The sequence below is a fragment of the Labrus bergylta genome, chromosome 16, assembly GCF_963930695.1.
Source record: "Labrus bergylta chromosome 16, fLabBer1.1, whole genome shotgun sequence".
Lineage (NCBI taxonomy): Eukaryota > Metazoa > Chordata > Actinopteri > Labriformes > Labridae > Labrus > Labrus bergylta.
Window position 1 is genome coordinate 21702524 of NC_089210.1, and position 20369 is coordinate 21722892.

Sequence of the window (20369 nt, forward strand, 5' to 3'; positions counted from 1 at the left end):
ACACAGCTATAGCCTCAGCAGTTACTTTACCAATACTGTCTGTCAATCAAAAGAAAATTATCCATAAAAGGATAGCTGTTACATTTAGCGCCCCCTACAGGCCCACTGCTTCTGCTGTGATGACTAGATATGCAGCAGATTTTCCGTTTTGTTTTGTTTTCTGGGTTTGTGTTGTTAAGTTGGGTTTTTAATGGAAATCATTTGGGCAGTTGCAGCACTTTTTTTTTCTTTTTTTTCTTTTTTTTTAACCAAATTCACAATAAAGACAATAAGGCAACAATATTTATTTTTTATTAAGTTTTATTGCATGATGTGCCATAATGCATTCATAATCAGTGAAAATAAAAAAACTAAATCATTGTACAGAAAAGCCAGAAAAGTTGGTCTGTTAATAAAATTAACTTCTACTTCCTTTACCACACTTCTAAAACTTTATTTTTCAGCAAACATCTGCTTTGTCTTCATTCATTACAAACCATCAAGGTCAGCCCTTACAAAGCCGAAAATCTAAGTCAAATCAAACTAACACCTAATTCTCTGATTAATGTTGATTTAATAAAACATTTGTTACAATCAGTAAAACTGCAGTGCGTAAATCAACGCATCCACTTCTTAACTCATAAAATAAAATCACCCACAAGAAATGAAGAATAGGAAGTAAAGAAGTTGGTGTCTGACTGTAATAATAGTAGAAACTGTTAACATGAAAATCACAACATCCCTAGTAAGAAACTCACATCAAACAAACTCATCAAACATGTTAACACACGACTCAAAGAGAGCAGAAATAACAACCTGAAGAAAAGGTTGAGACCAAATCCAGAAGCCTCGTTTGACTTTTCAATGTTCCCTGTGGGACCCTCAGTGGTTAAACAGGCCTCAGCTGTTTCTCTTCATCTAAAACCCTGAAATATCCACAAGAGAGTTAAACACAAAGGTTGTGATATTCTACTGATAACTTTCATATTACCATTTCATTGTCTACCAGAATGTTAACTTTTAATCATCACTTTTACTTAAACCTACCTGTGCAGATGACGGGCCGGGTTGATCAGCACTAGTGTGAATAGAAGCATTGTTAGCAACTGTTATAAAAATAAGTGAAGCAATTTCTTACAGTTTAAAATCAGAGCATTATCTACTTTAAAAAACAAAAGTTTTACCTGACTTGTGATGTTCCTTCATGTGTGTTTTTCTTCAGTTCCTGATAGTATTTTGTCACAGTCTCAAGCTCCTCTTTGACATCTAAAACACAAAAAGTTAAACTTCAGGCACGGAAAAAAGTAACTTCCTGTGTTAATGGATTTCAGTTTAATGCACTTTGGTGACCACAGAAGGTCCCTGAGTGAAACTTCACTGTTCTAAGACACAGTGGTGTCATGCCCATTACTTAGATTTCTACCATTCTTAGATACCAGCAATTGAATTGAAGCATGTGTTGTGAAGTCCGAAATTGACATTGCCAGAAGCTAATCAACAACATCTACTAACATGGTGTAGGAGGCTTTCATTTTGGTAGCAAATATCAGCGTGCACCGTCATGTCTGGACTTGTTTTGCTTCAGTGCACAATTTCATTTACCCGTCCAAAGTGAAATACAGGAGAATGATAATCAGTAACATGACGGTTTTTCAAGTTTTATTACCTGCAGGCCAAGTAAACAGTCGCCGAGTGTTCCGTTAGGAACGAGCGTCAAGACAACAGGTGATACAGCACATTACCCACACAGAGCAACGCGCGACATGAATCACCATTTTTACATGTCATATTAGCTCAACAAGCTATCACGAGTTTACTTTTTTACACAACTGAGTGGGTGGAAGTTATAAAGTACAATACTTAAGTTCTGTACACATTTTAAAAAGCCTTCTTTACTTTAAAAAAAACTTCTTACTATTTATAGAAAATCTTAAGTATGTCTGCTAGTTACTTCTCGGATTCAAATTTATAATGCAAAATAGGATAATGCACTATTTGTCAAAAATCTTTAATATATGCCCAGGGAATTCACAAGGTATACAACTACAGTTATGTAAATAAATAAATAAAAAACAATTTATATTAATCAAGTAGGATTAGCTTCAGCTGTAGCCGTGACAACAAAATGAGGGACATATATATATATAATTAATATTCTGTAAAAGGTCAATTTTTCCAAAGTTGTGTCTCCAGACTTCAGTCTGATGCTTTTGTACTCTAACTTCTGTAACGTGTTAGAGGGTATTTCTGTTACTTAAGGCTACTTAAGGTGAAGAACAGTCGGCTTCTTATTCCACCGTCCTATTTAATATCATAACAAGGTCCTCATTTCTAATGATCTGATCTCAAAATGCTCCAAAATGCTTCATTTTAATGTTAGATTGGCTAAATTATTCTTCTGGGGGAATCCCCTCAGACCCCCCCTACTTTCATCTACTTTAGTATCTTGTCATACTTTCGCTTCTTTAGAGTTTGCTAAAGAACACCTGCTGTGACTGTTAATTTATATAGGCATACAAGGCACCTGACTGTAGGTCTCATTTGTTAAAAAGAAGCAAGGTCATATCTGTCAGCCTAGATGTTGTGATGATGTGCTACTTGTTTGATACATTGAGAATTTTCAGTCAAAATATTTTTTTTTACTTTAATCCTTAGATATGATGTGAGCTTTGTGACATGCCGCTTCATCCTGCTAGAAGTATCCATCAGAAGATGGGTACGCTGTGGTCATAAAGGGATGGACATGGTCAGCAACAATGGCTGTGGCGTTTGAACGATGCTCAATTAGTACACAGGGACCTCGGTTGTAGCGAGTGGTTAATTGAGCTACTTTTGCCTTTCTATCAGCTCGAACCAGTCTGGCCATTCTCCTCTGACCTCTGGCATCAACAAGGCATTTTCACCCAGACAACTGACTCCCTGGATATTTTCTTTTTTTTGGACCATTCTCCGTAAACCCTTGATATGGTTGTGCTTGAAAATATATACCCTAGTAGATTAGCAGTTGCTGAAATACTCAACAACCATGCCACTTTCAAAGTCACTTAAATCAACTTTTTTCCCCATTCTGGTGCTTGGTTTGAATTTCAGAAGATCATCTTGACCATGACTACATGCCTACATGCATTGATTTGCTGCTATGTGATAGGCTGATTAGATATTTGCAATAACAAGCAGTTGAACAGCTGTTCCTAATAAAGTGGCCGGTGAGTGAAGATTTCTTCAGGTCTGGAGTGACATTTAACCTGACATCTGGGCCACGGCTTCTTGTTTCATGGGGAAATGTCTTATTATTGAGTGTTGATTTATTTTCTGCCAGGTTTCAGGTGGATAGAATAAACCAACTAGGAGGAGTTAGCTGACCCCCTGTCCTGGTCATAAATACATCACATTTTCAAAGTAACATCTAAATGTATGAACTCCCTGTTTGTATACATCTTTACAGTGTAGATATCACGTGCTTGTATGTAGGTCTGAACGTGATAGCTTTCCAACACACATTAATTACATTAGTAAAATGTGCAGTTTGATTGTTTAGCTTAATAAAGTCTGAGGGGACACTATTGAGTCATTAAGCAACACCCATGTGACTGACCCACATCAAAAGTAAAACACATTTCCACAAATGACGCTAACAAAGTTACTTGAGTTTTGGGTTTAATTTTTCAGCAGAGAAAATAACAGCAAAAACAAATTGTATTTTTAGACGTTCACATTACCTGGAAGTGATTCACCATCGGTCTTCAGTGATAGCTCAATTGACTTCTGCATAGTTTCACTCAGTGTCTTCAGGATGTGGTTCTAAATCAGAATTTCAATATGAAAATGTTTAAATATGTCTTTGCTGGGCTGTTCTGGCAGCAGAAAGGTCTTCAATAGACCAAAGCTTTTGTGTGTTTGTAAAACTGGAGTCACAAAAACTATCTTCAGAATGATGTACATTCTACTTCAATGAAGAAAAGCCTTGATGCACAACGTGTCTTACTATATAACAATCATATAAGGTCATGTATGATGAATTATGAACTGACAAACCATTAGGTTTTGCAGATTTAACATCATCACAGTTTTAGCCTCCTCGAACATGACGTCCTTCATGTCATGAACATGCTGCTCAATGATGTCCCTCACGGCCTTCAGGTAGCCTTCTCCTACACATTGTTTTGCATCTACAGTGAAACAGATAATTGCTATAAATTACATTTATCGACACATTTATTTATTTTGATTTAGTGTCAGGTTTCATATGCCAAGATTTATTTTCTTACCTTCATAGCAGTTTTGCATGTTTTTCTCGATTGTTGTCGTCAGGCTAGTGTAGATTTCTTTCTTTCGCTCCCGGATGATTTTTTTGAGTTGTGCCTTCATTTTTTCTTCCTACAACAGAAGATTAAAAACACAAACATGTACGTCTGCAATGCTAACATGTACCTTATTGACGGTGTTCTTAATAAGAAATGAACATAAATGATGATAGTAACAAAAATTGAATATTCTATTTGGCTTCATTGTTAATCTTCATTCAATATCTCAATATAGAAGATGGTTTGGTTGATTTTTTCACCCCGTTCTTGGGTCTCCTTTACATTGATAATAAGCTGAAAACAAAAATGTTGGATAAGATGGTACCATCACAATCTCTTACCTCTGTCCTGAGAAATTCCAGTTGCAGCTGCACACCTTTGTACTTTTTGTACTTTTCAACCAGAGTCCCTGTGCCGAGTGAAAAGGAACTGATGGCCCCGTTGAATGGTTCACATTTTGATTCATTTCTGAAACATGTTAACAAGTAAATCTTTCATTGATCAAATATTGACAAAGTTCAAATGGAAGAATTTGATTCATATAACGTTACTTAGTATATTAAATTATTTTAATAACTTTAAATAACCATTGCACACATTATTATATTATTATTATAATCGCCATTTGAAGAGGTATTATCTTTTCCTCATTTAGTACGTTCTTACGGGAAGGTCTTTCTAAATTCCTCATCAATGCTCTCCATCAGCTTTGAAGCTAATTTCTCATTGAGGTTTTGTTGTTTCCCTTGTATTGTTTTTCCTCTCCGTGTTTTGTGGACGCCATTGTTTGCGACAATGCACTTCATTGTGCTGTGAAAAGCACTTCCTGAGATCCCATCCTGAAAGAAAAACAAAAATTCCTTAAATTATTATCTTTAGAATATAAAGAGCAAAATCAGTGGTTTGTATAAAGGAATAAAATATTCAAATACATACGGGATATAAAAAGGACTTCAAGACACTTTTCCTTGAACTATTTGATTTTTTAACACCTTCCATGATGCACTTGTTAAAAGTCCTATAGGACTTTGTCATGAGCTCAAAGACTTTACTTTTTTCACGTTTCAAGTTTTCTTCAAGTTCTGTGCACACATTTGCTTTTTCGCCATCCTGAAACCAAAGAGAAAACATTTAATGTTAAAACAAAAGTATTTTTGCCACATTGGGCTTTTTTCTACATATATATATATTTAAAAGATTTATTTTTGGGCTTTTTATGCCTTTAATGGAGAGATAGGACAGTGGATAGAGTCGGATATCAGAGAGAGAGAGAGAGAGTGGGGAATGACATGAGGGAAGGAGGCCACAGGTGGGAAGTGAACCCGGGCTGCCCGCTTGAGACGACCCTAACCACTGCACCACCAGCCCCCCAGCTTTTTTCTACTTTTTTCAGAATTCCTAGTCATGTTATCATTTATAATTTTGTTATTTATTCTTACCACATCTCCACAGCCGGCACCTTGAATAAGGGAAAGAATCCCATACGCTCCTGACACATACTTCAGTGTGACTGAGTGAAAGTCATTCAGTTCATACAGAAATTCCTGAAGTTTGGGGACTTCTATAAAAAAAACATACAATATAGAGCTTACATGATTACATCCATACATTCACAAAGTTATGCATGACCTTCACCTACCAGTTTCATCTGGTCCTAGCTTTTTTTTCTTAAAGAACTCTTTGGAGCTCACTGTGAACACTTTGAAACAGTCACCACTGAAATGTGTCTGCAAAAATAATGAATAAATGAAGGCCAGGACTGCATTTAAAGGACATCTTTGTTTTATATTTTCTCAAATTTCAAAACTCACCTGAACCTCCATTAGGTTCATGAAATCTTTCCTCACTTCCTCCTTGGCCCGGATGTTCCTCTTCAATATGGCAGCACGAACGCCAGCTACTGAACTGTAAGAAGAGATCAGTATTAAGCTGAACCTCATACATTATCTGAAGCCTTGAAAATTCAATCTCCAACATCTTTAATATGACGTGGTTTTTTTTCCTCTCAGGATAAAAGTAAAAAAAATTACATGAAATACGAACAAAGTTTATATATTCATATGACTATAAATAAATACATCGCAGTAGACCCTGATACTCGTTAGGATTTAAATGTATTGTTAAAAAGTCCCTTACAGATCATCAGAGTCTTCGATATCATCAGACTTGGTGCAGATGAAGTGAATGTGCTGACACTGGCCACCATTTCCCATAAGGCTGCTGGCAATCTCCCATGGTTCTTTCTCTGATGCTGCTCTGTTAATGTCCGTCACGATCCACACAGTGGAACATCTTTGAACCACCTACAAGGATGAAATCCAAGTTAATCGTGAATATCAGTCAATATCAAAGAAAGGTTACACATTTAATAGAGCAATGTATTTCAATCAGTCAAAGTCAAAGTCAACTTTATTGTCAATTTCAAAATATGCCAGACATACAGTGGAATCAAAGTTTGTCTCTGTCCCGCGGTGCAATACAACCAAAATAAGGTAAAATAAAATAAGGTAAAAATAGATAAATAAAATGAGGTAAAAATAAGATAAATAATATTTACAGTAATAAATTCTAAATTGTGCAAAATGGATTCAATATCAGTGCTTTGTAATAAAATAATGTTAAACTTAAGGCAAGATTAACAAAGTGATGCATTTAAATGATTTACCCCTTTCCACATTTTATCTCTGCTCTGGTTGCGGTCCCCATTTCCAGGTAGATCCACAAGTGTGACATTCTGGAGAAGGTCATTATTTGGCACCCTGACAGTCACACACTTCACCAGGGGCCAAAACCATTTCTTTATGCTTTTAGCCATTCCATACTTTGAGCTGCTGCTTGTGTATTTGACAAGTTCTGCAGACAACTTTTTAGCCTGAAACATGAAAACAAGATTAAAGATTTATTTAATGCACCATGAAGAGTACAACAGCCTGATTTTGGTTACACAGTGGTTACACATCTACAACTAATAGGTCAAGGACAAAACTTTCCAATAAAGAAAACAATTACAGTATTTCACCCTGGGAATTAATAAAGTATTTCTGATTTAATATGGGGCTGTAGACATTAAGGATTAAGATCATTCTCTCCTAAAGTCCATTATTTACTTATTTAATTAACTTGAAAAAATGTTCAACTTCCCCAAAATTGAGAAAAACTTCAACAGCGAGGCAGTATGTAAATAGTCAGGTGGCTTAACAAAATTATTGACACACTGGACAAAAGCACCATATTTTTTCCACATAGTTTCTATCACCATAGCTTTCAATTCTGGGGGGGAGCCGCTTCATCAAGATGCCGGTTCCAAGATGGCGGAAATCGCACATGTGAAGTCAAGCAATGCATTAAAATACCACCAGGTGATTATTATTTATATCAATTCATGTTCAACAGCCTAGGAATCAAGGAAAATTATGTAATACATTGCCAAAATTAACATGTGTATTTTGATCTTGGCACAAATAGTCATCTAGTGGTATTTTAATGCATTCCTTTGCTCAGAAAATGTTTATGATGACACTAAGATGGACTTTCTAAGTGGGTTGGAAGACATATTGGCACTTATAGACTTTACATGGCCGCCATCTTGATGAAGTGGCTCACCCCCAAAATTGAAAGCTATGATGACAGAGACTGTGGAAAGAATTTGGTGCTTTTGTACGGCGTGTCCCCATTCTTCCCAAATCTGGTCCTAAGCCGCCTAAAATGACAGATTTCATTTTATGTATGAGATTGAAATGTTATACATTTCAAAACAAAAAAGATTTCTGTTAACACATTTTTGGATATATAATCCTACATATAAGACTGATACTGTAGATTTATTCTCTTTCTTACTGAGTCACAGGTCAAGGTTTTCTCCTTAGAATCGATAAATTCTGGAATTTCCTCAAAATGTTTGTTGTTTACGAGATATTCTTCAGAGCGGTTGTTTTTCCATTCTTCTCCATACAGCGCTGACAGCCTTTCATCAGCGTCTTTGTGATCATCGGCATCTTCCTCTTTGCGGTTTTCCTTATTCAGGATGAATGTTAAGAAGAACCACAACTCCTGCGTCCATTCCTAAAAAAACAAATAACTATCCTTTAACTTAGTTGAGTTTTAATTACATCAGCTACATCATTACTTTTTAAAGGCGGATAAATATTCATGTTAAGGTGGTTTTACCTTTTTTGTGATGAATTCAATCTCTGCCTCATAGTTCTGGTTCTGCTTGTTAGCCTCCACCTTAATGATGACTGTTGTACAAGCACTGACACTTCCTGAGGGCAAGAGATCCTTCTCTCCGATGACAGCATTTATTAAAGAGCTTTTTCCAGCCCCTGTTCTTCCAAAGACACCAACCAGCTCCCTCTTTTCTGTCTCCAAATCACAGATTTGTTCACTGTTCGAAAGGAGTTGAAAAATTAAAATAAAGCTGTCAACAGGGCTTAAAGCAAAAATAAAACTCCTGAGTTTGACTTGTTTTGCGGGGGGCAACCTCCAGACCCCAATGAACACACAACAAAACTCCAGTTTTAAAAAGTTCCTATCCCGTTATCATCTGCTGCCTCTATCATCTCTATTGAGCCAAACTTCATCAAGCGTATTCACACAAATTCCTGCATGTATTTATTTTTGTTAGGTTTTTGTTTTTCCACTCACAGCCTCACGCCGGAGATCTGGCATTTTCAGCCCTGTCTGCCTTCTTGCTGTCATTTTTGCAGCATTGGTTCATGTTATCATCATGTTGACCATAATAGAGTACTATATACATTTACCACCTATTTACACACATTGGGGATTTGTCACAATTTGGGGTTCAGTTTCTTGCACAGGGATGCTTCGACATGCGACTGGAGGAGCCAGGAATAGAAACTAAGACCTTCTTGTTTAGAGAAGACCAACATTACTTCTGAGCCACATCTGCCAGATGTGAATGGTGGTATTTTATATCTTGCTAAAATGTTCATTTCATGCAGGATGTCAAAGCCAGATGTTTACTATCGAAGTAAAAAAACTTATTGATTTTGTTTCCTTCACAAAACTTGTGACAGTTTCATGACAGACTGCTGTAAATAGTACCAAATAAAGAGAAAAGGGGTTTGACCCTAACCATTTCCTGGGGGAGGACCCCCAGCTTGTACACTCCCAGACTTCAAACCTATGAATATGTATGTTCTGTTAAAATTAAAGTCAATAGTGAATATCTTTTTTCACTTGTGAAAGGCATACGTCAATTGTAAAGTGCAGATATGAGAATAGTCTGAACAGGAGAATATAAAAAGTACAATTAATTCAGGTGTTAAAGGATAGACTGTAGCTCTAGAAGATGCAATAAATACAATGCAATACCTTTTTCTGGGCTCATGAATGATTGTGTTGTCTTTTTATGAAACTTTCTGACATGCATTACAATAAACAAAGTGCAAGATTAAGAGGGGGGCAGTCACAAATCTCTTTGTGACCCATAAGCAAATATGAGATATCTTTTTTTCTTACTTTAGAAATGCATTGAGATTTGTTTTATCTTTGTGGATTTTTTTACAAACACGTGCCATGATGGTTCTCACTTCAGACAGCATGAATTTTTCTGTTGGAGAAAAGAAAAGACAAAGAAACAAGTGTATTAATTAGGTGCCATGTTAAACAAAACAAGAGGAAAAGAAAAAAGTGTGACATAGCCTCTCTCTTTAATGTCAATGAAGGATAATTCATAGTATCAACAAAGCAGCAGCCACATGTGATGGAAAAGGAAGCCAATTCGATAGTGAAAAAAAACTGCATGGTACAAAAAAATATTGGTATTAAATACTCGTGTCTTTTTCCGCAAGGACATTGGTCACAGTCTGCATCCATAGAAAAGCCCCAACACTGTGCCTGACCACACCTCGTTTTAAAACTAACAAAGGCATGTTAGTTAGTCAGGTTTGTGTTCATTTGTTATTCAAACAGTGTGAGGGCGGGGCATGGAAATGAGAACCTATACTATAGACACTTGTTCTGCCCTGTGAGCTGCTCAGGTCAAGCGACAGGCCCGAAGTTTAAGTCCATGTCTGTGTCCAAAATCACTCACTCATTCCCTACTCACTATATTGTGAGTTTAATGCAGTGGACTATATACTGCACTCACTCAGCAAAATGTTAAAAAATTCGGACAATACTTGCTCACTCGCAGGCCGCTGACAGTGACGTCATTATTGTCTCGCAACTAAAACAATAAGCTTAACCCTAACGGCCGGGGATCAATAATAGCGGCATGAATTTCAGTGATAAATTCTATTACGCTGAGTATATTTTCACAAAATATTTAGAAATAATAAATACATATAACATGCTGAATTTGAGACATAATTAAACATGTTTTCGGACCAAAACTAATTTATTCATGCTCACAGACTCTGGTCTCTCGTCTTTCATCATCATTAGGACAAACTACCGTTACTAACTTTGACGATCTTTTACTCTTTATTAAAACTGATCATAGATTTCAGTAGAAATGCTCCAAATATGGACTTTATTGTGTTTCTGTGTTCACGCTGGTTGCTCCTCTCGTCTGTCTGAGAGCAGCCGAGTCAAACGCCACTCAGCTCGTAAAAATCTTTTGACCCGCAATGCTTGATGGTATATACTGCTCGGATAGTGACCATCGCTCGTAAACTACTTTTCAAAATGCACTGTGGGATACATTGAGTGGACAGCACTACAAAATGGCGTGTCTACTATAAAGTGTACTATACAGTGAATAGGGAGGGATTACGGACACAGACCGTGTTAGAATAATGAAGTAATGGAAGCATTGATATCGTCTCTATGGCATGTTGCTGAGAGACACCTAAGGTTTAATATGAAGTCATGACACATACATGCTGGTGAATGATTTGTTCTGTTGGTTGTAATTGTTCTCAGCGTAACATAAATACCTGAATATGTGGAGTCCCGTCGTCGTTTCTTAGTTGGTGATAGACATCCGCTGGACTCCCCCTGAGACTCAGACTTTCTTTTTCCTTATTTTTCATTAAAAATCAAAAACAGCTTTTTGCCTCTTGCAATATTAAAACATACAAATAGATGATTTGTCAGAACAAGACATTATTACTACAAAAGCAGATCACCATAAATCATACATAAGATACTTTAGACCTTACCTTTATCTCTTGTGTTACTGTTGGCCAAAACCTAAAGATGAAATATGCATTTGACTCATTGAAACAGATATCATCCAAGCTATGATGAGTGTGACTAAACCTCGAAGTGGAGTCAACCATTGATTCAGTCAAATATGATGGTGATTTTTCTCAGGACACATCAGTAATTCTATTGCACATTGATGATTAAAAGAGGTACAAGTATAATAACAGTATCCCTGGAAAATGTATTTTATCCTTACCTGAGCAGAATCAGCAGTTTCTTCATGTTCCTGTTGACAACGTCAAGAAAATAATCACTCTAAGAACAAAGCCATGGAACGTTTTAGCAGACATTTAAAATAATTCTGGCCTGACTGTAATATATACACAACACGAAATGAAAGAAAATGCACTGCACTCAAAGGACAAGAAAATTAATTAATGACCTGATTTGTTGCATTTTTCTCCCCCTAATGTCAAAGGGAAAAGATGAATTTGAGAGATTCCAGTAAATACTATTTTAGTCATTCTTTCATCATACAATTACTAATAATTGATAGTCATTCTACACGTGAGAATGTATTAAACCTAAGACATTGAGGAGTATTACCTTCAGAGACTTGAGTCTCTTCTTGAATTTTGCCCTTGGTCCAACTTTCGTGATCAAGTCTTTGATGTCATCTTTATCGAGAAGGTAAAAACTTTCCTCATCAATACCTTGAACTGTTGTTAGGAAAACAATTCAGAATAATCTTTGTCAAGCAAAACCAAACATTGTTTAAAATGATGAAATTCTGTAAAGTGTAAGTTGGCATTGTAGAGCCATATTACAGCACCTTTTCTGTTTCTATTAGCATATGATTGAATGTTTCAGTATTGGTGGGAAATTGCCTGTGACAAACAAAAAGAATGGTAATACTTCACCTTGAAAATTTTCTATCCAATCGCTGAGACCCCATTCAGTTAATTTTGTTTTAACAAAATCATCCATGACGGGAAACAGCAACTGTAAGGTAATCACATAATAATATTTAAATCTATTGTAACAACTTCACATATTGCAGAAGTTTTTATGAATTAAATGTAATTAGACAAAGATAAGGAGTTATGAACAGATAATAGCAGGTGCAAGGAAAGGACCCCAGCAAGTATTTGGGAAATATCAGTCAGGTCAAAGCTTCCACCCATAGATTATATCACCATTTTAATGCATCAGAGGTTGCCGCTTGCTTCCACATCAAATAACCATTTTGACTTACAGTCCCCAACTCTTTTAACAAAATGCACATTTGTATTTGTAGTGCTATCATCTGTAAATCAGTGACTAATGCAGGCATTATGCTGTTTCATCACTTCTTAGATCAAAGTCACAACAGCTCTAAAGCCCCGTTTCCACCGAACGTTTTCCATGAAGCCTATCTCCTACTTTTTCAAAAGCACCTCATGGTGACGTCTTCAATGGCACAACAAAACATCCCTCCATAGTTGTTTCAGTTGTAAAAGTGCTGAAAATTAACTCTTTTTCTCGGGAAATATTAATTTACTCAAGTTTAACAACCAAGCTTATTCACATACAATCTATACCTTTACATTATGGAGGAGATGTCGTGTAATAAGTCAAGAAAAACGATTTAGCTATTTAAAATAGATAAACAGAAGCTCTTACTGAAACTGATTATGAAGGACCTTTTTAAGTTATACAGAAACATAGAGTACAATACAAAATAAAATCAAAGATAATAAGTTCAATCAAACAGAGTTAGTAAAACCAGTTACATCTCTGTTTCTTTTTTATCTTATGTAACACTGCTTTACTTACAATTCCTTTGGAGTCCTTTGTTGACAATGATGAAAGCTAAAATGGGAAAAGTCAAAAACCTCCACAGATGGCTGTATCAAAACTCCCAGCTGATTAAGTATAAAAATCAAAACACCACCACCACCTCAGTCTTGGTAAATACACAAGAGGGTTACGTGACCTGATACTTAAATCATGACCAATGTTCCTCTTCCTGTAAATGAAAGCGATGTTTCATTCAAGGTACTTTAAGTTCACAAGCCCTCTGTGTCTGCTCCGCCTTCATGCCATCAGCACTTTCACTTTCTCATGAACTTGTTCACAATCACATGCTGCAAGTTGAAAAACGTTTTTCTTTAATCACTAGCAAATTATTTTGCTTTTCTCGCTTGTTGTCAGATACATACAGTAAATTATGTATTTCTTACTCCTTTTCCATATTTCTCCTCTGGAGCCGTTGCTGTGTTCTGCAGCTGTCAGATAAAAGTGATGGACAAAATGCCTAATTCATTAATAAGATAACAGGCATGTGTGAGGGATATACACTGGTAACTCTTACTGGTTGTTTTTGATACTTGCACTGTAAAGCTGGAACTCTGAAGACACAATGGGTCGTTTTTTATTTTAAAGTCACACTCAATCAGTTACAGTGTTGATACTCAGAACAATGGGTTTTCTAAAAGCTTTCCAAATAGACGTGCAGTGTTGCAGTTGTATGAATAGAATCAAACCTGTTGGCAGAAAAATATTTTAAAAAATGTGTCAAGCTGTTGGTCAAAGAACAGAAATCACTGGGTTGTTTATCATCTTTCTAAAAGTATACCTACATTATGTTGGGTAACAGATCACAATTTTAGGTTTTCTGTTGCTATAAACTGTTAAGTAAAACAAAATGAATTTCAGTCCTGTATCTAATAATGTTTGTGACGCAAACAAACCTCATGGATACTTTTATACATGATATAAAAAAAGGAAAAGAAAAAACTGTTAAAATTAATCAGTCGATCCCAAGCAGCAACCACATCATAAGCCTTTACACACCAGTTCTTTCCAAAACACATATTCCTCAACTTAGTGTGATATCTTGATTTAAGTCAGTATGTAAAATCTAATTTCAACAAACTCAGAACAGACAGAGCCTTGAACTTGTCCTTTTTTTTATCTATACCTCTATAAACTTGATTAACTGTAGACTTGGTGGCTCAAGTCCAGCCACTATTACTCTATTTAACTATTTATATAAACATCTTAAGGGTACAAAAACACATGCGAGGATTTTATTTGTAGATTTCTTCCAGCTTTTAATACAATCCAACCCCACATTTTAGCAAAGAAACTACTGTCCAATTTTAACCTTGATACTAGGTTGGTGAAATGGGTCTTGGACTTCTCAACTTGCAGGCCTCAGGCAGTCAGGGTGAATGGTGCTCTATCCGAGAAGCGGCTGTCATCCACAGGCTCTCCCCAGGGATGTGTCCCGTCTCCTTTATTGTATATTTTATATACAAACGGCTGTAGGAGCACCTATGACGACAGGCATCTCCTGAAGTTTGCGGACGACACTGTTCTAATCAGTCTGCTCCAGGATGGAGAGGTCAATCATGGGCCTGTTGTGAAGGACTTTGTGGAGTGGTGCGACCACCATTTCTTAAAGATCAGTGTTAAAAAAAACAAAAGAGATGGTCATTGATTTTCAGAAAAGCTCCCACTCAACCCTCCCGCCTATGATCAAAGACACACCTGTGGAGAATGTTGAGTGTTACAAGTACCAGGGCACTTTGATTGACAAAAACTTAAATCATGACAAGAACACATGAAATCTGCAAAAAGGGCCTTCAGAGACTCTACTTTCTGTGCAGAATGAACACTTTTAATGTGGACAAGACACTGATGGTTTTATTCTACCGATCTTTTATTGAGTCAATTTTAACCTTTTGTTTTATCTCATGATATGGTAACCTTTCTGTTCAGTTCTGTTCATTTCATTTAAAAGTAATTCAAGAGATTTATTTTCTCCTCTTCACTTTAAATATGAGTTTGGTTAATTCTTTTTAATGCTTAATAGCATTTACATTCATTTTTGTCAGAGTTTAGACATTTAAGCTGTTTGCTTTGAAGTGTATACATTATAACGCTTCTTTTCTTAAACTTAATACATCTTTATCTTTAAATTAAATCCAGGACAACAGTGATGAACCTGAGCTGGATCACTCCTGCTTCCCTCGTTTGAAGCTGTGAGACTCATGTCATAATGTTTAACATTACAGGATTCATATAGTAGTGTTAAAGAAAACAGCAGGAGACACTTTATACTGGAAAAAACCTGGAAAAACACATCATCAGATCCTATGGAGAGGCCATATGACACTTTCAGAATAAAACCTCACAGGATTTATTGGTATTGGCTCTTTCAGTAAAAGGTTTCAGTCTTGTTTTTAACAAAATATTAAAATGAAAGCTACAGTGAGGATCGTTTGGATTGTGTTGTTTTTGGCAGCCTCTGTGAGCTAAGTGCTTCCTCTAACCTCTGTGCTGATTTGTCTTGTACACATCAAAGTGTGTGTAAGTATTCTTTTCTTTTCAGAGGAAATCTTCTCCTGCTTTTGTGAATCTTTGTAGAGCATTGATATAAAAGAGTGTGCAGTGAATGGCTGACATCAACCAGGTGGCAGACGTTTGTAATAACCTAATAGATGCTGATGGTCTCTTTCGCTTCAATAGGCGGTGAAGTCAACAGCATTAAATGTATTCTGTTTCAGGAGCTTTGATGTGACAAATAAAAATTAAATAAACCAAACCAAAAAAAAGTTCCAGCTGTCACAAATTCAGTAGTTTCTAGCAAACAAATAATCATGTTGTATAATGACCTTCCTGCCTGATATGTAAAGTATCTCACCCATTGGCACCAGGAAGAGAGATAATAAGTTGGTAAAAATACAGGGAGGGCTTGTTCGTCTCATTTCTGAAGGTTGATGGCGAGCCAAGTTACACCTACATTATGTGGTCAAAGATCAAAATCTAGTCCTGCAGTAACTATTTTATCTGTCAGATCTGTTTGACTCTCACGCAACCACCCTCATGCAAACCTTCATAACCAGTTTAAAAATGCTTACAGTAAATGTGTTTTTATTTACCTTCATTTGTACCAAACTATTTTCACCTATTCATCAACGCTACACTGTAAGACTGTTGCTGCGATAATCACAGTATTATACTGGCAGCTGGTTGCCAGTGACTTACTGTGATATACTTTACAGTAATGTTATTGTAATTGCAATTACAGTATAATTTTGATTACTGTAGAGCCAAATACAATACAGTACTGTACTTGTTAACATTACTGTGAAATTGAATACAGTTCAGTACTGTATTTGTGATTGTTACTGTGAAATTAAAAACAATACAGTACTGTACTTTTTAATGCTGCTGTGAAATTGAATACAGTACAGTATTGTATATGTTAATGTTACTGTATTAATTATAACAGTGCTGTAGAACCTACCTCTACTGAATATCTGTTGCCAGTGTATTACTGTACTTAAAATATTGTTTATTTAGCTAAATGATGATAAATGAGAATGATATTTGAAAGTTAAATGCATTTCATTTTATTTCTCAACCTCAGTTCGGTGTTACAAAAATATTACATAAAAAACAAAACATGAACATACATAACAGCAGGGCTGACCAAAAGAAATGAACAGACGAAGGTCAGTGTGTTGTTGATCCTCTACAAGTCACCAAGTTCGATAGGCGAAACAGCTACAAACCTGCATGTTGCCACCACTTTATCTAGAATTGGCAAAAAGATACAGAAATTTCCCTGCTGATGACTCAAAGAAAGTCATGAGCAGTTAAACTACCATGACGGCAGTAACATTCGGGTTTGGGGATGTTTGTTTTTTCAGGTGACATTGGCTTGCACAGGATCAGCTACACACTAACCAAAGAGAAGTCTTACTCTATTCTATAGAGTCATAGCAACCCCAACCACAGGCTGTAACTAAGGAAAAAGTGGATATATTAAAACAAATTCATGAAAAATATAATCTAGCTTCAAATACACTGTATCAACAAGTATTTTGTTCGTTTTAATGAATGAAGAAAAAAAGACAGATTTTTTTTGTCAAATGTAACTGTAAAATGCAGACAATCCCCCATCCTATGCTAGAACAAGTACAGCTGACAGGTCAAGAGTTCCTTGTTTTAAGTAGAAACACAACAGGAACATTTCTAATTTTCTTTTTTTTAAACATTAAAGATGCAACATTTGAAATGTTTAACATTATTACAGCATCAAACAACTATTTGCTACATGCCAGTCGAAGTCTAAAAAGTCCTTGAGAAAGGATGCAACTCGGGGATTCACGGCTGTAGCCTTTAGCTGGACTGTCTTGCCACTCCTTTGGCTGACCTGGACCCTTGAAGTGCATTTGGTGTTGTCTGGGTTTATCCTCACCATAAACCTGTAAAACAAGAAACAGTCTATTTCAAGGGAAACTCTTTTTGTCATTGTGAAAAGGTAGATCCCAAAATGTAAATCATTTTGTCTTTGTTGATTATGTGTGTGGTGATATGGGGTAACATGTCTTTATGCTAGGTGGTAGCCAGGGTGTTAAAAGTAAACTTCCATTAACGACTGTTCCACAGCAGACTGCTCTGAGGAGAGTTTAACAATGGATATTTATTGCTTGTTTGGATATTTATTGCTTGTTTGGATATTTATTGCTTGTTTGCTTTTCTTTATTTTAAATAGGCGTCTTCACATGAGAATACAATTTTGAAAGCATCCCTGTGGAGAAATCAGTGTTTGCACTTGTATTGCATCACCATTGTGGTGAATTCACCAAATAATGTACTCCTCACAGTTATGTCGCCTATATCTGGTGATATAACTGATGATATTTGGGAAAGTAGCTGTCAGGTATACACGTTAGCTTCGCCTGACCACTCTCAGTTGAATATGTTAGGCTAAACCATCTAACATTACAAACAACAGATAAATTGCGATGAAGGTCAGATAACGTCAACGTTTAGTCATAATCTGTCTGCTTTAAAACTTTAATGGAACTCACTGAACTCCTGTGTGTGCAGGCTGAATCGGGGTCCGGGACCTTGTCAGTCTCTTCCCGGCGGCTCGGTTTCTCTTCACTCTTCACAACTATTATATAAAACAATCAATAGCTTAAACCAAGGGCAACTGCCACTCTGATATGTGTAGAAAATGATTTCTCTCTTATCTTCTTTCACCATCAGAAAGACCAGTGTACCTGCCGTTGAATCCGTTCACTGGTTTTCTGGTGTTTATGTTATAGTTACTAAACCACACAGCTCCCTTTGTTGTCCACCATTTTGTACCTACCTGACGAAGCTCCACATGGTGCTCTTTCTCTCTCTCAACATCTTGTTGACTCTCTCTCACAGACACACGCACACCACACGGCTTTGTTGTCCACCATTTTGCCCCATGTGACGTCACTACATGGTGCTTCCCCGCCATCTTGTCTTCTTCCTATCCCTCTCTCTCTTTCTCACACACATACACAACCACACACGTGCCACACTGTTTACTTGTAAATACTTTGTTTGCTGTAGTTTAGTTTATAGTAGTTATTTGTTTGATTGAGTTTCATTGATTGCAGTTGATGCTGCTTGTTAAATAAATTCTGTTTTAAGTTAAGAGAGCAGTTATTTGTGATTACTGGTGTATTTGCATTGTGATATAAGCTGGGTGCGAGGGCTAGTGTTCGGATTTCACGCCTTCAATTTATTAAATACATGTTATTAATTATGAATAACATTAATATTTAATTAATTCGAGACTGGTTTTGTGATAATTTGGTAATTTTTCCGTGATTTCTTATTAAATCAGTTGAATAATATTGTTAATTTATATTAATAATTTATTAAGGATAATGATTAATATCAATTAAATAACCACATTTTGATCTAAAACCCAACATCACTTATAACATAAAACCCCAACATGTCTCTTAAATGAGCATCTTCTGTGTATTTACAACACGTTGGGTTTGAAAGGAAATCTTTTGGGCAGCTGCAGGACTTTTATATCAGAGTCATATTAAAGATAAAAAGGTAACAACATTTACATTTTATGGAGATTTATTGCATGAGGTGCTATAATTAATTTATAATCAGTGAAGACTTAAAAACATTTAAAAAAAACATTGTACAATTCATATCAGGAAGCAAGAAAAGTTGGTCTAATAATAAAATTAACTTCTATTTCACCCTTAATATATCATCACAGATTTAAGTTTTGTATCCCAGTAAAAACAGTCTTGTCCTTAATCATCACAAAAGAACAAGATCAGCCCTTGAAATGCCTAAAATCTTAATTCTTTGATTAAGGTTCAAGATTTAATAAGATGCAGTAATAATCAGTGAAACTGCAGGGAGTACATCAAATCATCCACTTCTAAATTCATAAAATAAAAACACTCACAAAAAAACACATCTTCAAGAATTAAAAAACCTGAATTATTAAAGAAGTTGATGTCTAGCTGAAAAAATGGTAGAAACATGAAAGGGGCGCTGGATTGCTTAACGGTTATGTCATGTCCCATGTACGGAGGCTACATTCCTAAGCAGCAGCTGTGGGTTTGAATCCGACCTTGGCCCTTTGCTGCATGTCATCCCTCCACTCTCTCCTCCCAATATTTCTTGTCTCTCTTCAGCTGTCCTATCTAATAAAGGCAAAAAGGCCGAAAAAAGAAACGATTATCATGAAAACACAACATCCCCCCCCGACCCTCCACCACCCATTGCAATTTCTGGCCTGAGGCCCACCACAACTAATCAAGAGGAAAACTGTCCTATCACTAATCTAACATCTCTGAAACTCACATCAAACATGTCAACAAACCTCTTAAAAGAGAGCAGAAATAACAACCTGAAGAAAAGGTTGAGACCAAATCCAGAAGCCTCGTTTGACTTTTCAATGTTCCCTGTGGGACCCTCAGTGGTTAAACAGGCCTCAGCTGTTTCTCTGCATCAGGTAAACCTGAAATATCCACAAGAGAGTTAAACACAAAGGTTGTGATATTCTACTGATAACTTTCATATTACCATTTCATTGTCTACCAGAATGTTAACTTTTAATCATCACTTTTACTTAAACTTACCTGTGCAGATGACGGGCCGGGTTGATCAGCACTA

At 36.2% G+C, this 20369-nt stretch overlaps 2 protein-coding genes and 1 long non-coding RNA gene across 3 annotated transcripts in view; all 3 read right to left on the reverse strand.

Annotated features, from left to right (window-relative positions):
- Positions 1-20369, reverse strand: part of LOC136183047 (nuclear GTPase SLIP-GC-like) — a 68775-nt gene that overhangs the window by 32682 nt on the left and 15724 nt on the right. The gene's annotated exons all lie outside the window — the stretch shown is intronic.
- LOC109976337 (nuclear GTPase SLIP-GC-like) lies at positions 283-10342 on the reverse strand. The gene is made up of 17 exons (XM_065964746.1): positions 10339-10342; positions 9765-9855; positions 8451-8667; positions 8121-8345; positions 6949-7155; positions 6420-6586; positions 6095-6188; positions 5923-6010; positions 5723-5844; positions 5220-5393; positions 4950-5122; positions 4625-4751; positions 4248-4356; positions 4015-4148; positions 3699-3780; positions 1027-1245; positions 283-905 (listed from the first exon to the last, which is right to left on the reverse strand). Exons 1-16 carry the CDS (start codon positions 10340-10342, stop codon positions 1160-1162), a joined length of 2100 nt encoding a protein of 699 aa, XP_065820818.1. The 3' UTR covers positions 283-905; positions 1027-1159.
- On the reverse strand, positions 16775-20348 carry LOC109976336 (uncharacterized). Its single transcript, XR_002277249.3, has 2 exons — positions 18266-20348; positions 16775-17656 (listed from the first exon to the last, which is right to left on the reverse strand). It is a non-coding gene; the product is annotated as an uncharacterized lncRNA (long non-coding RNA).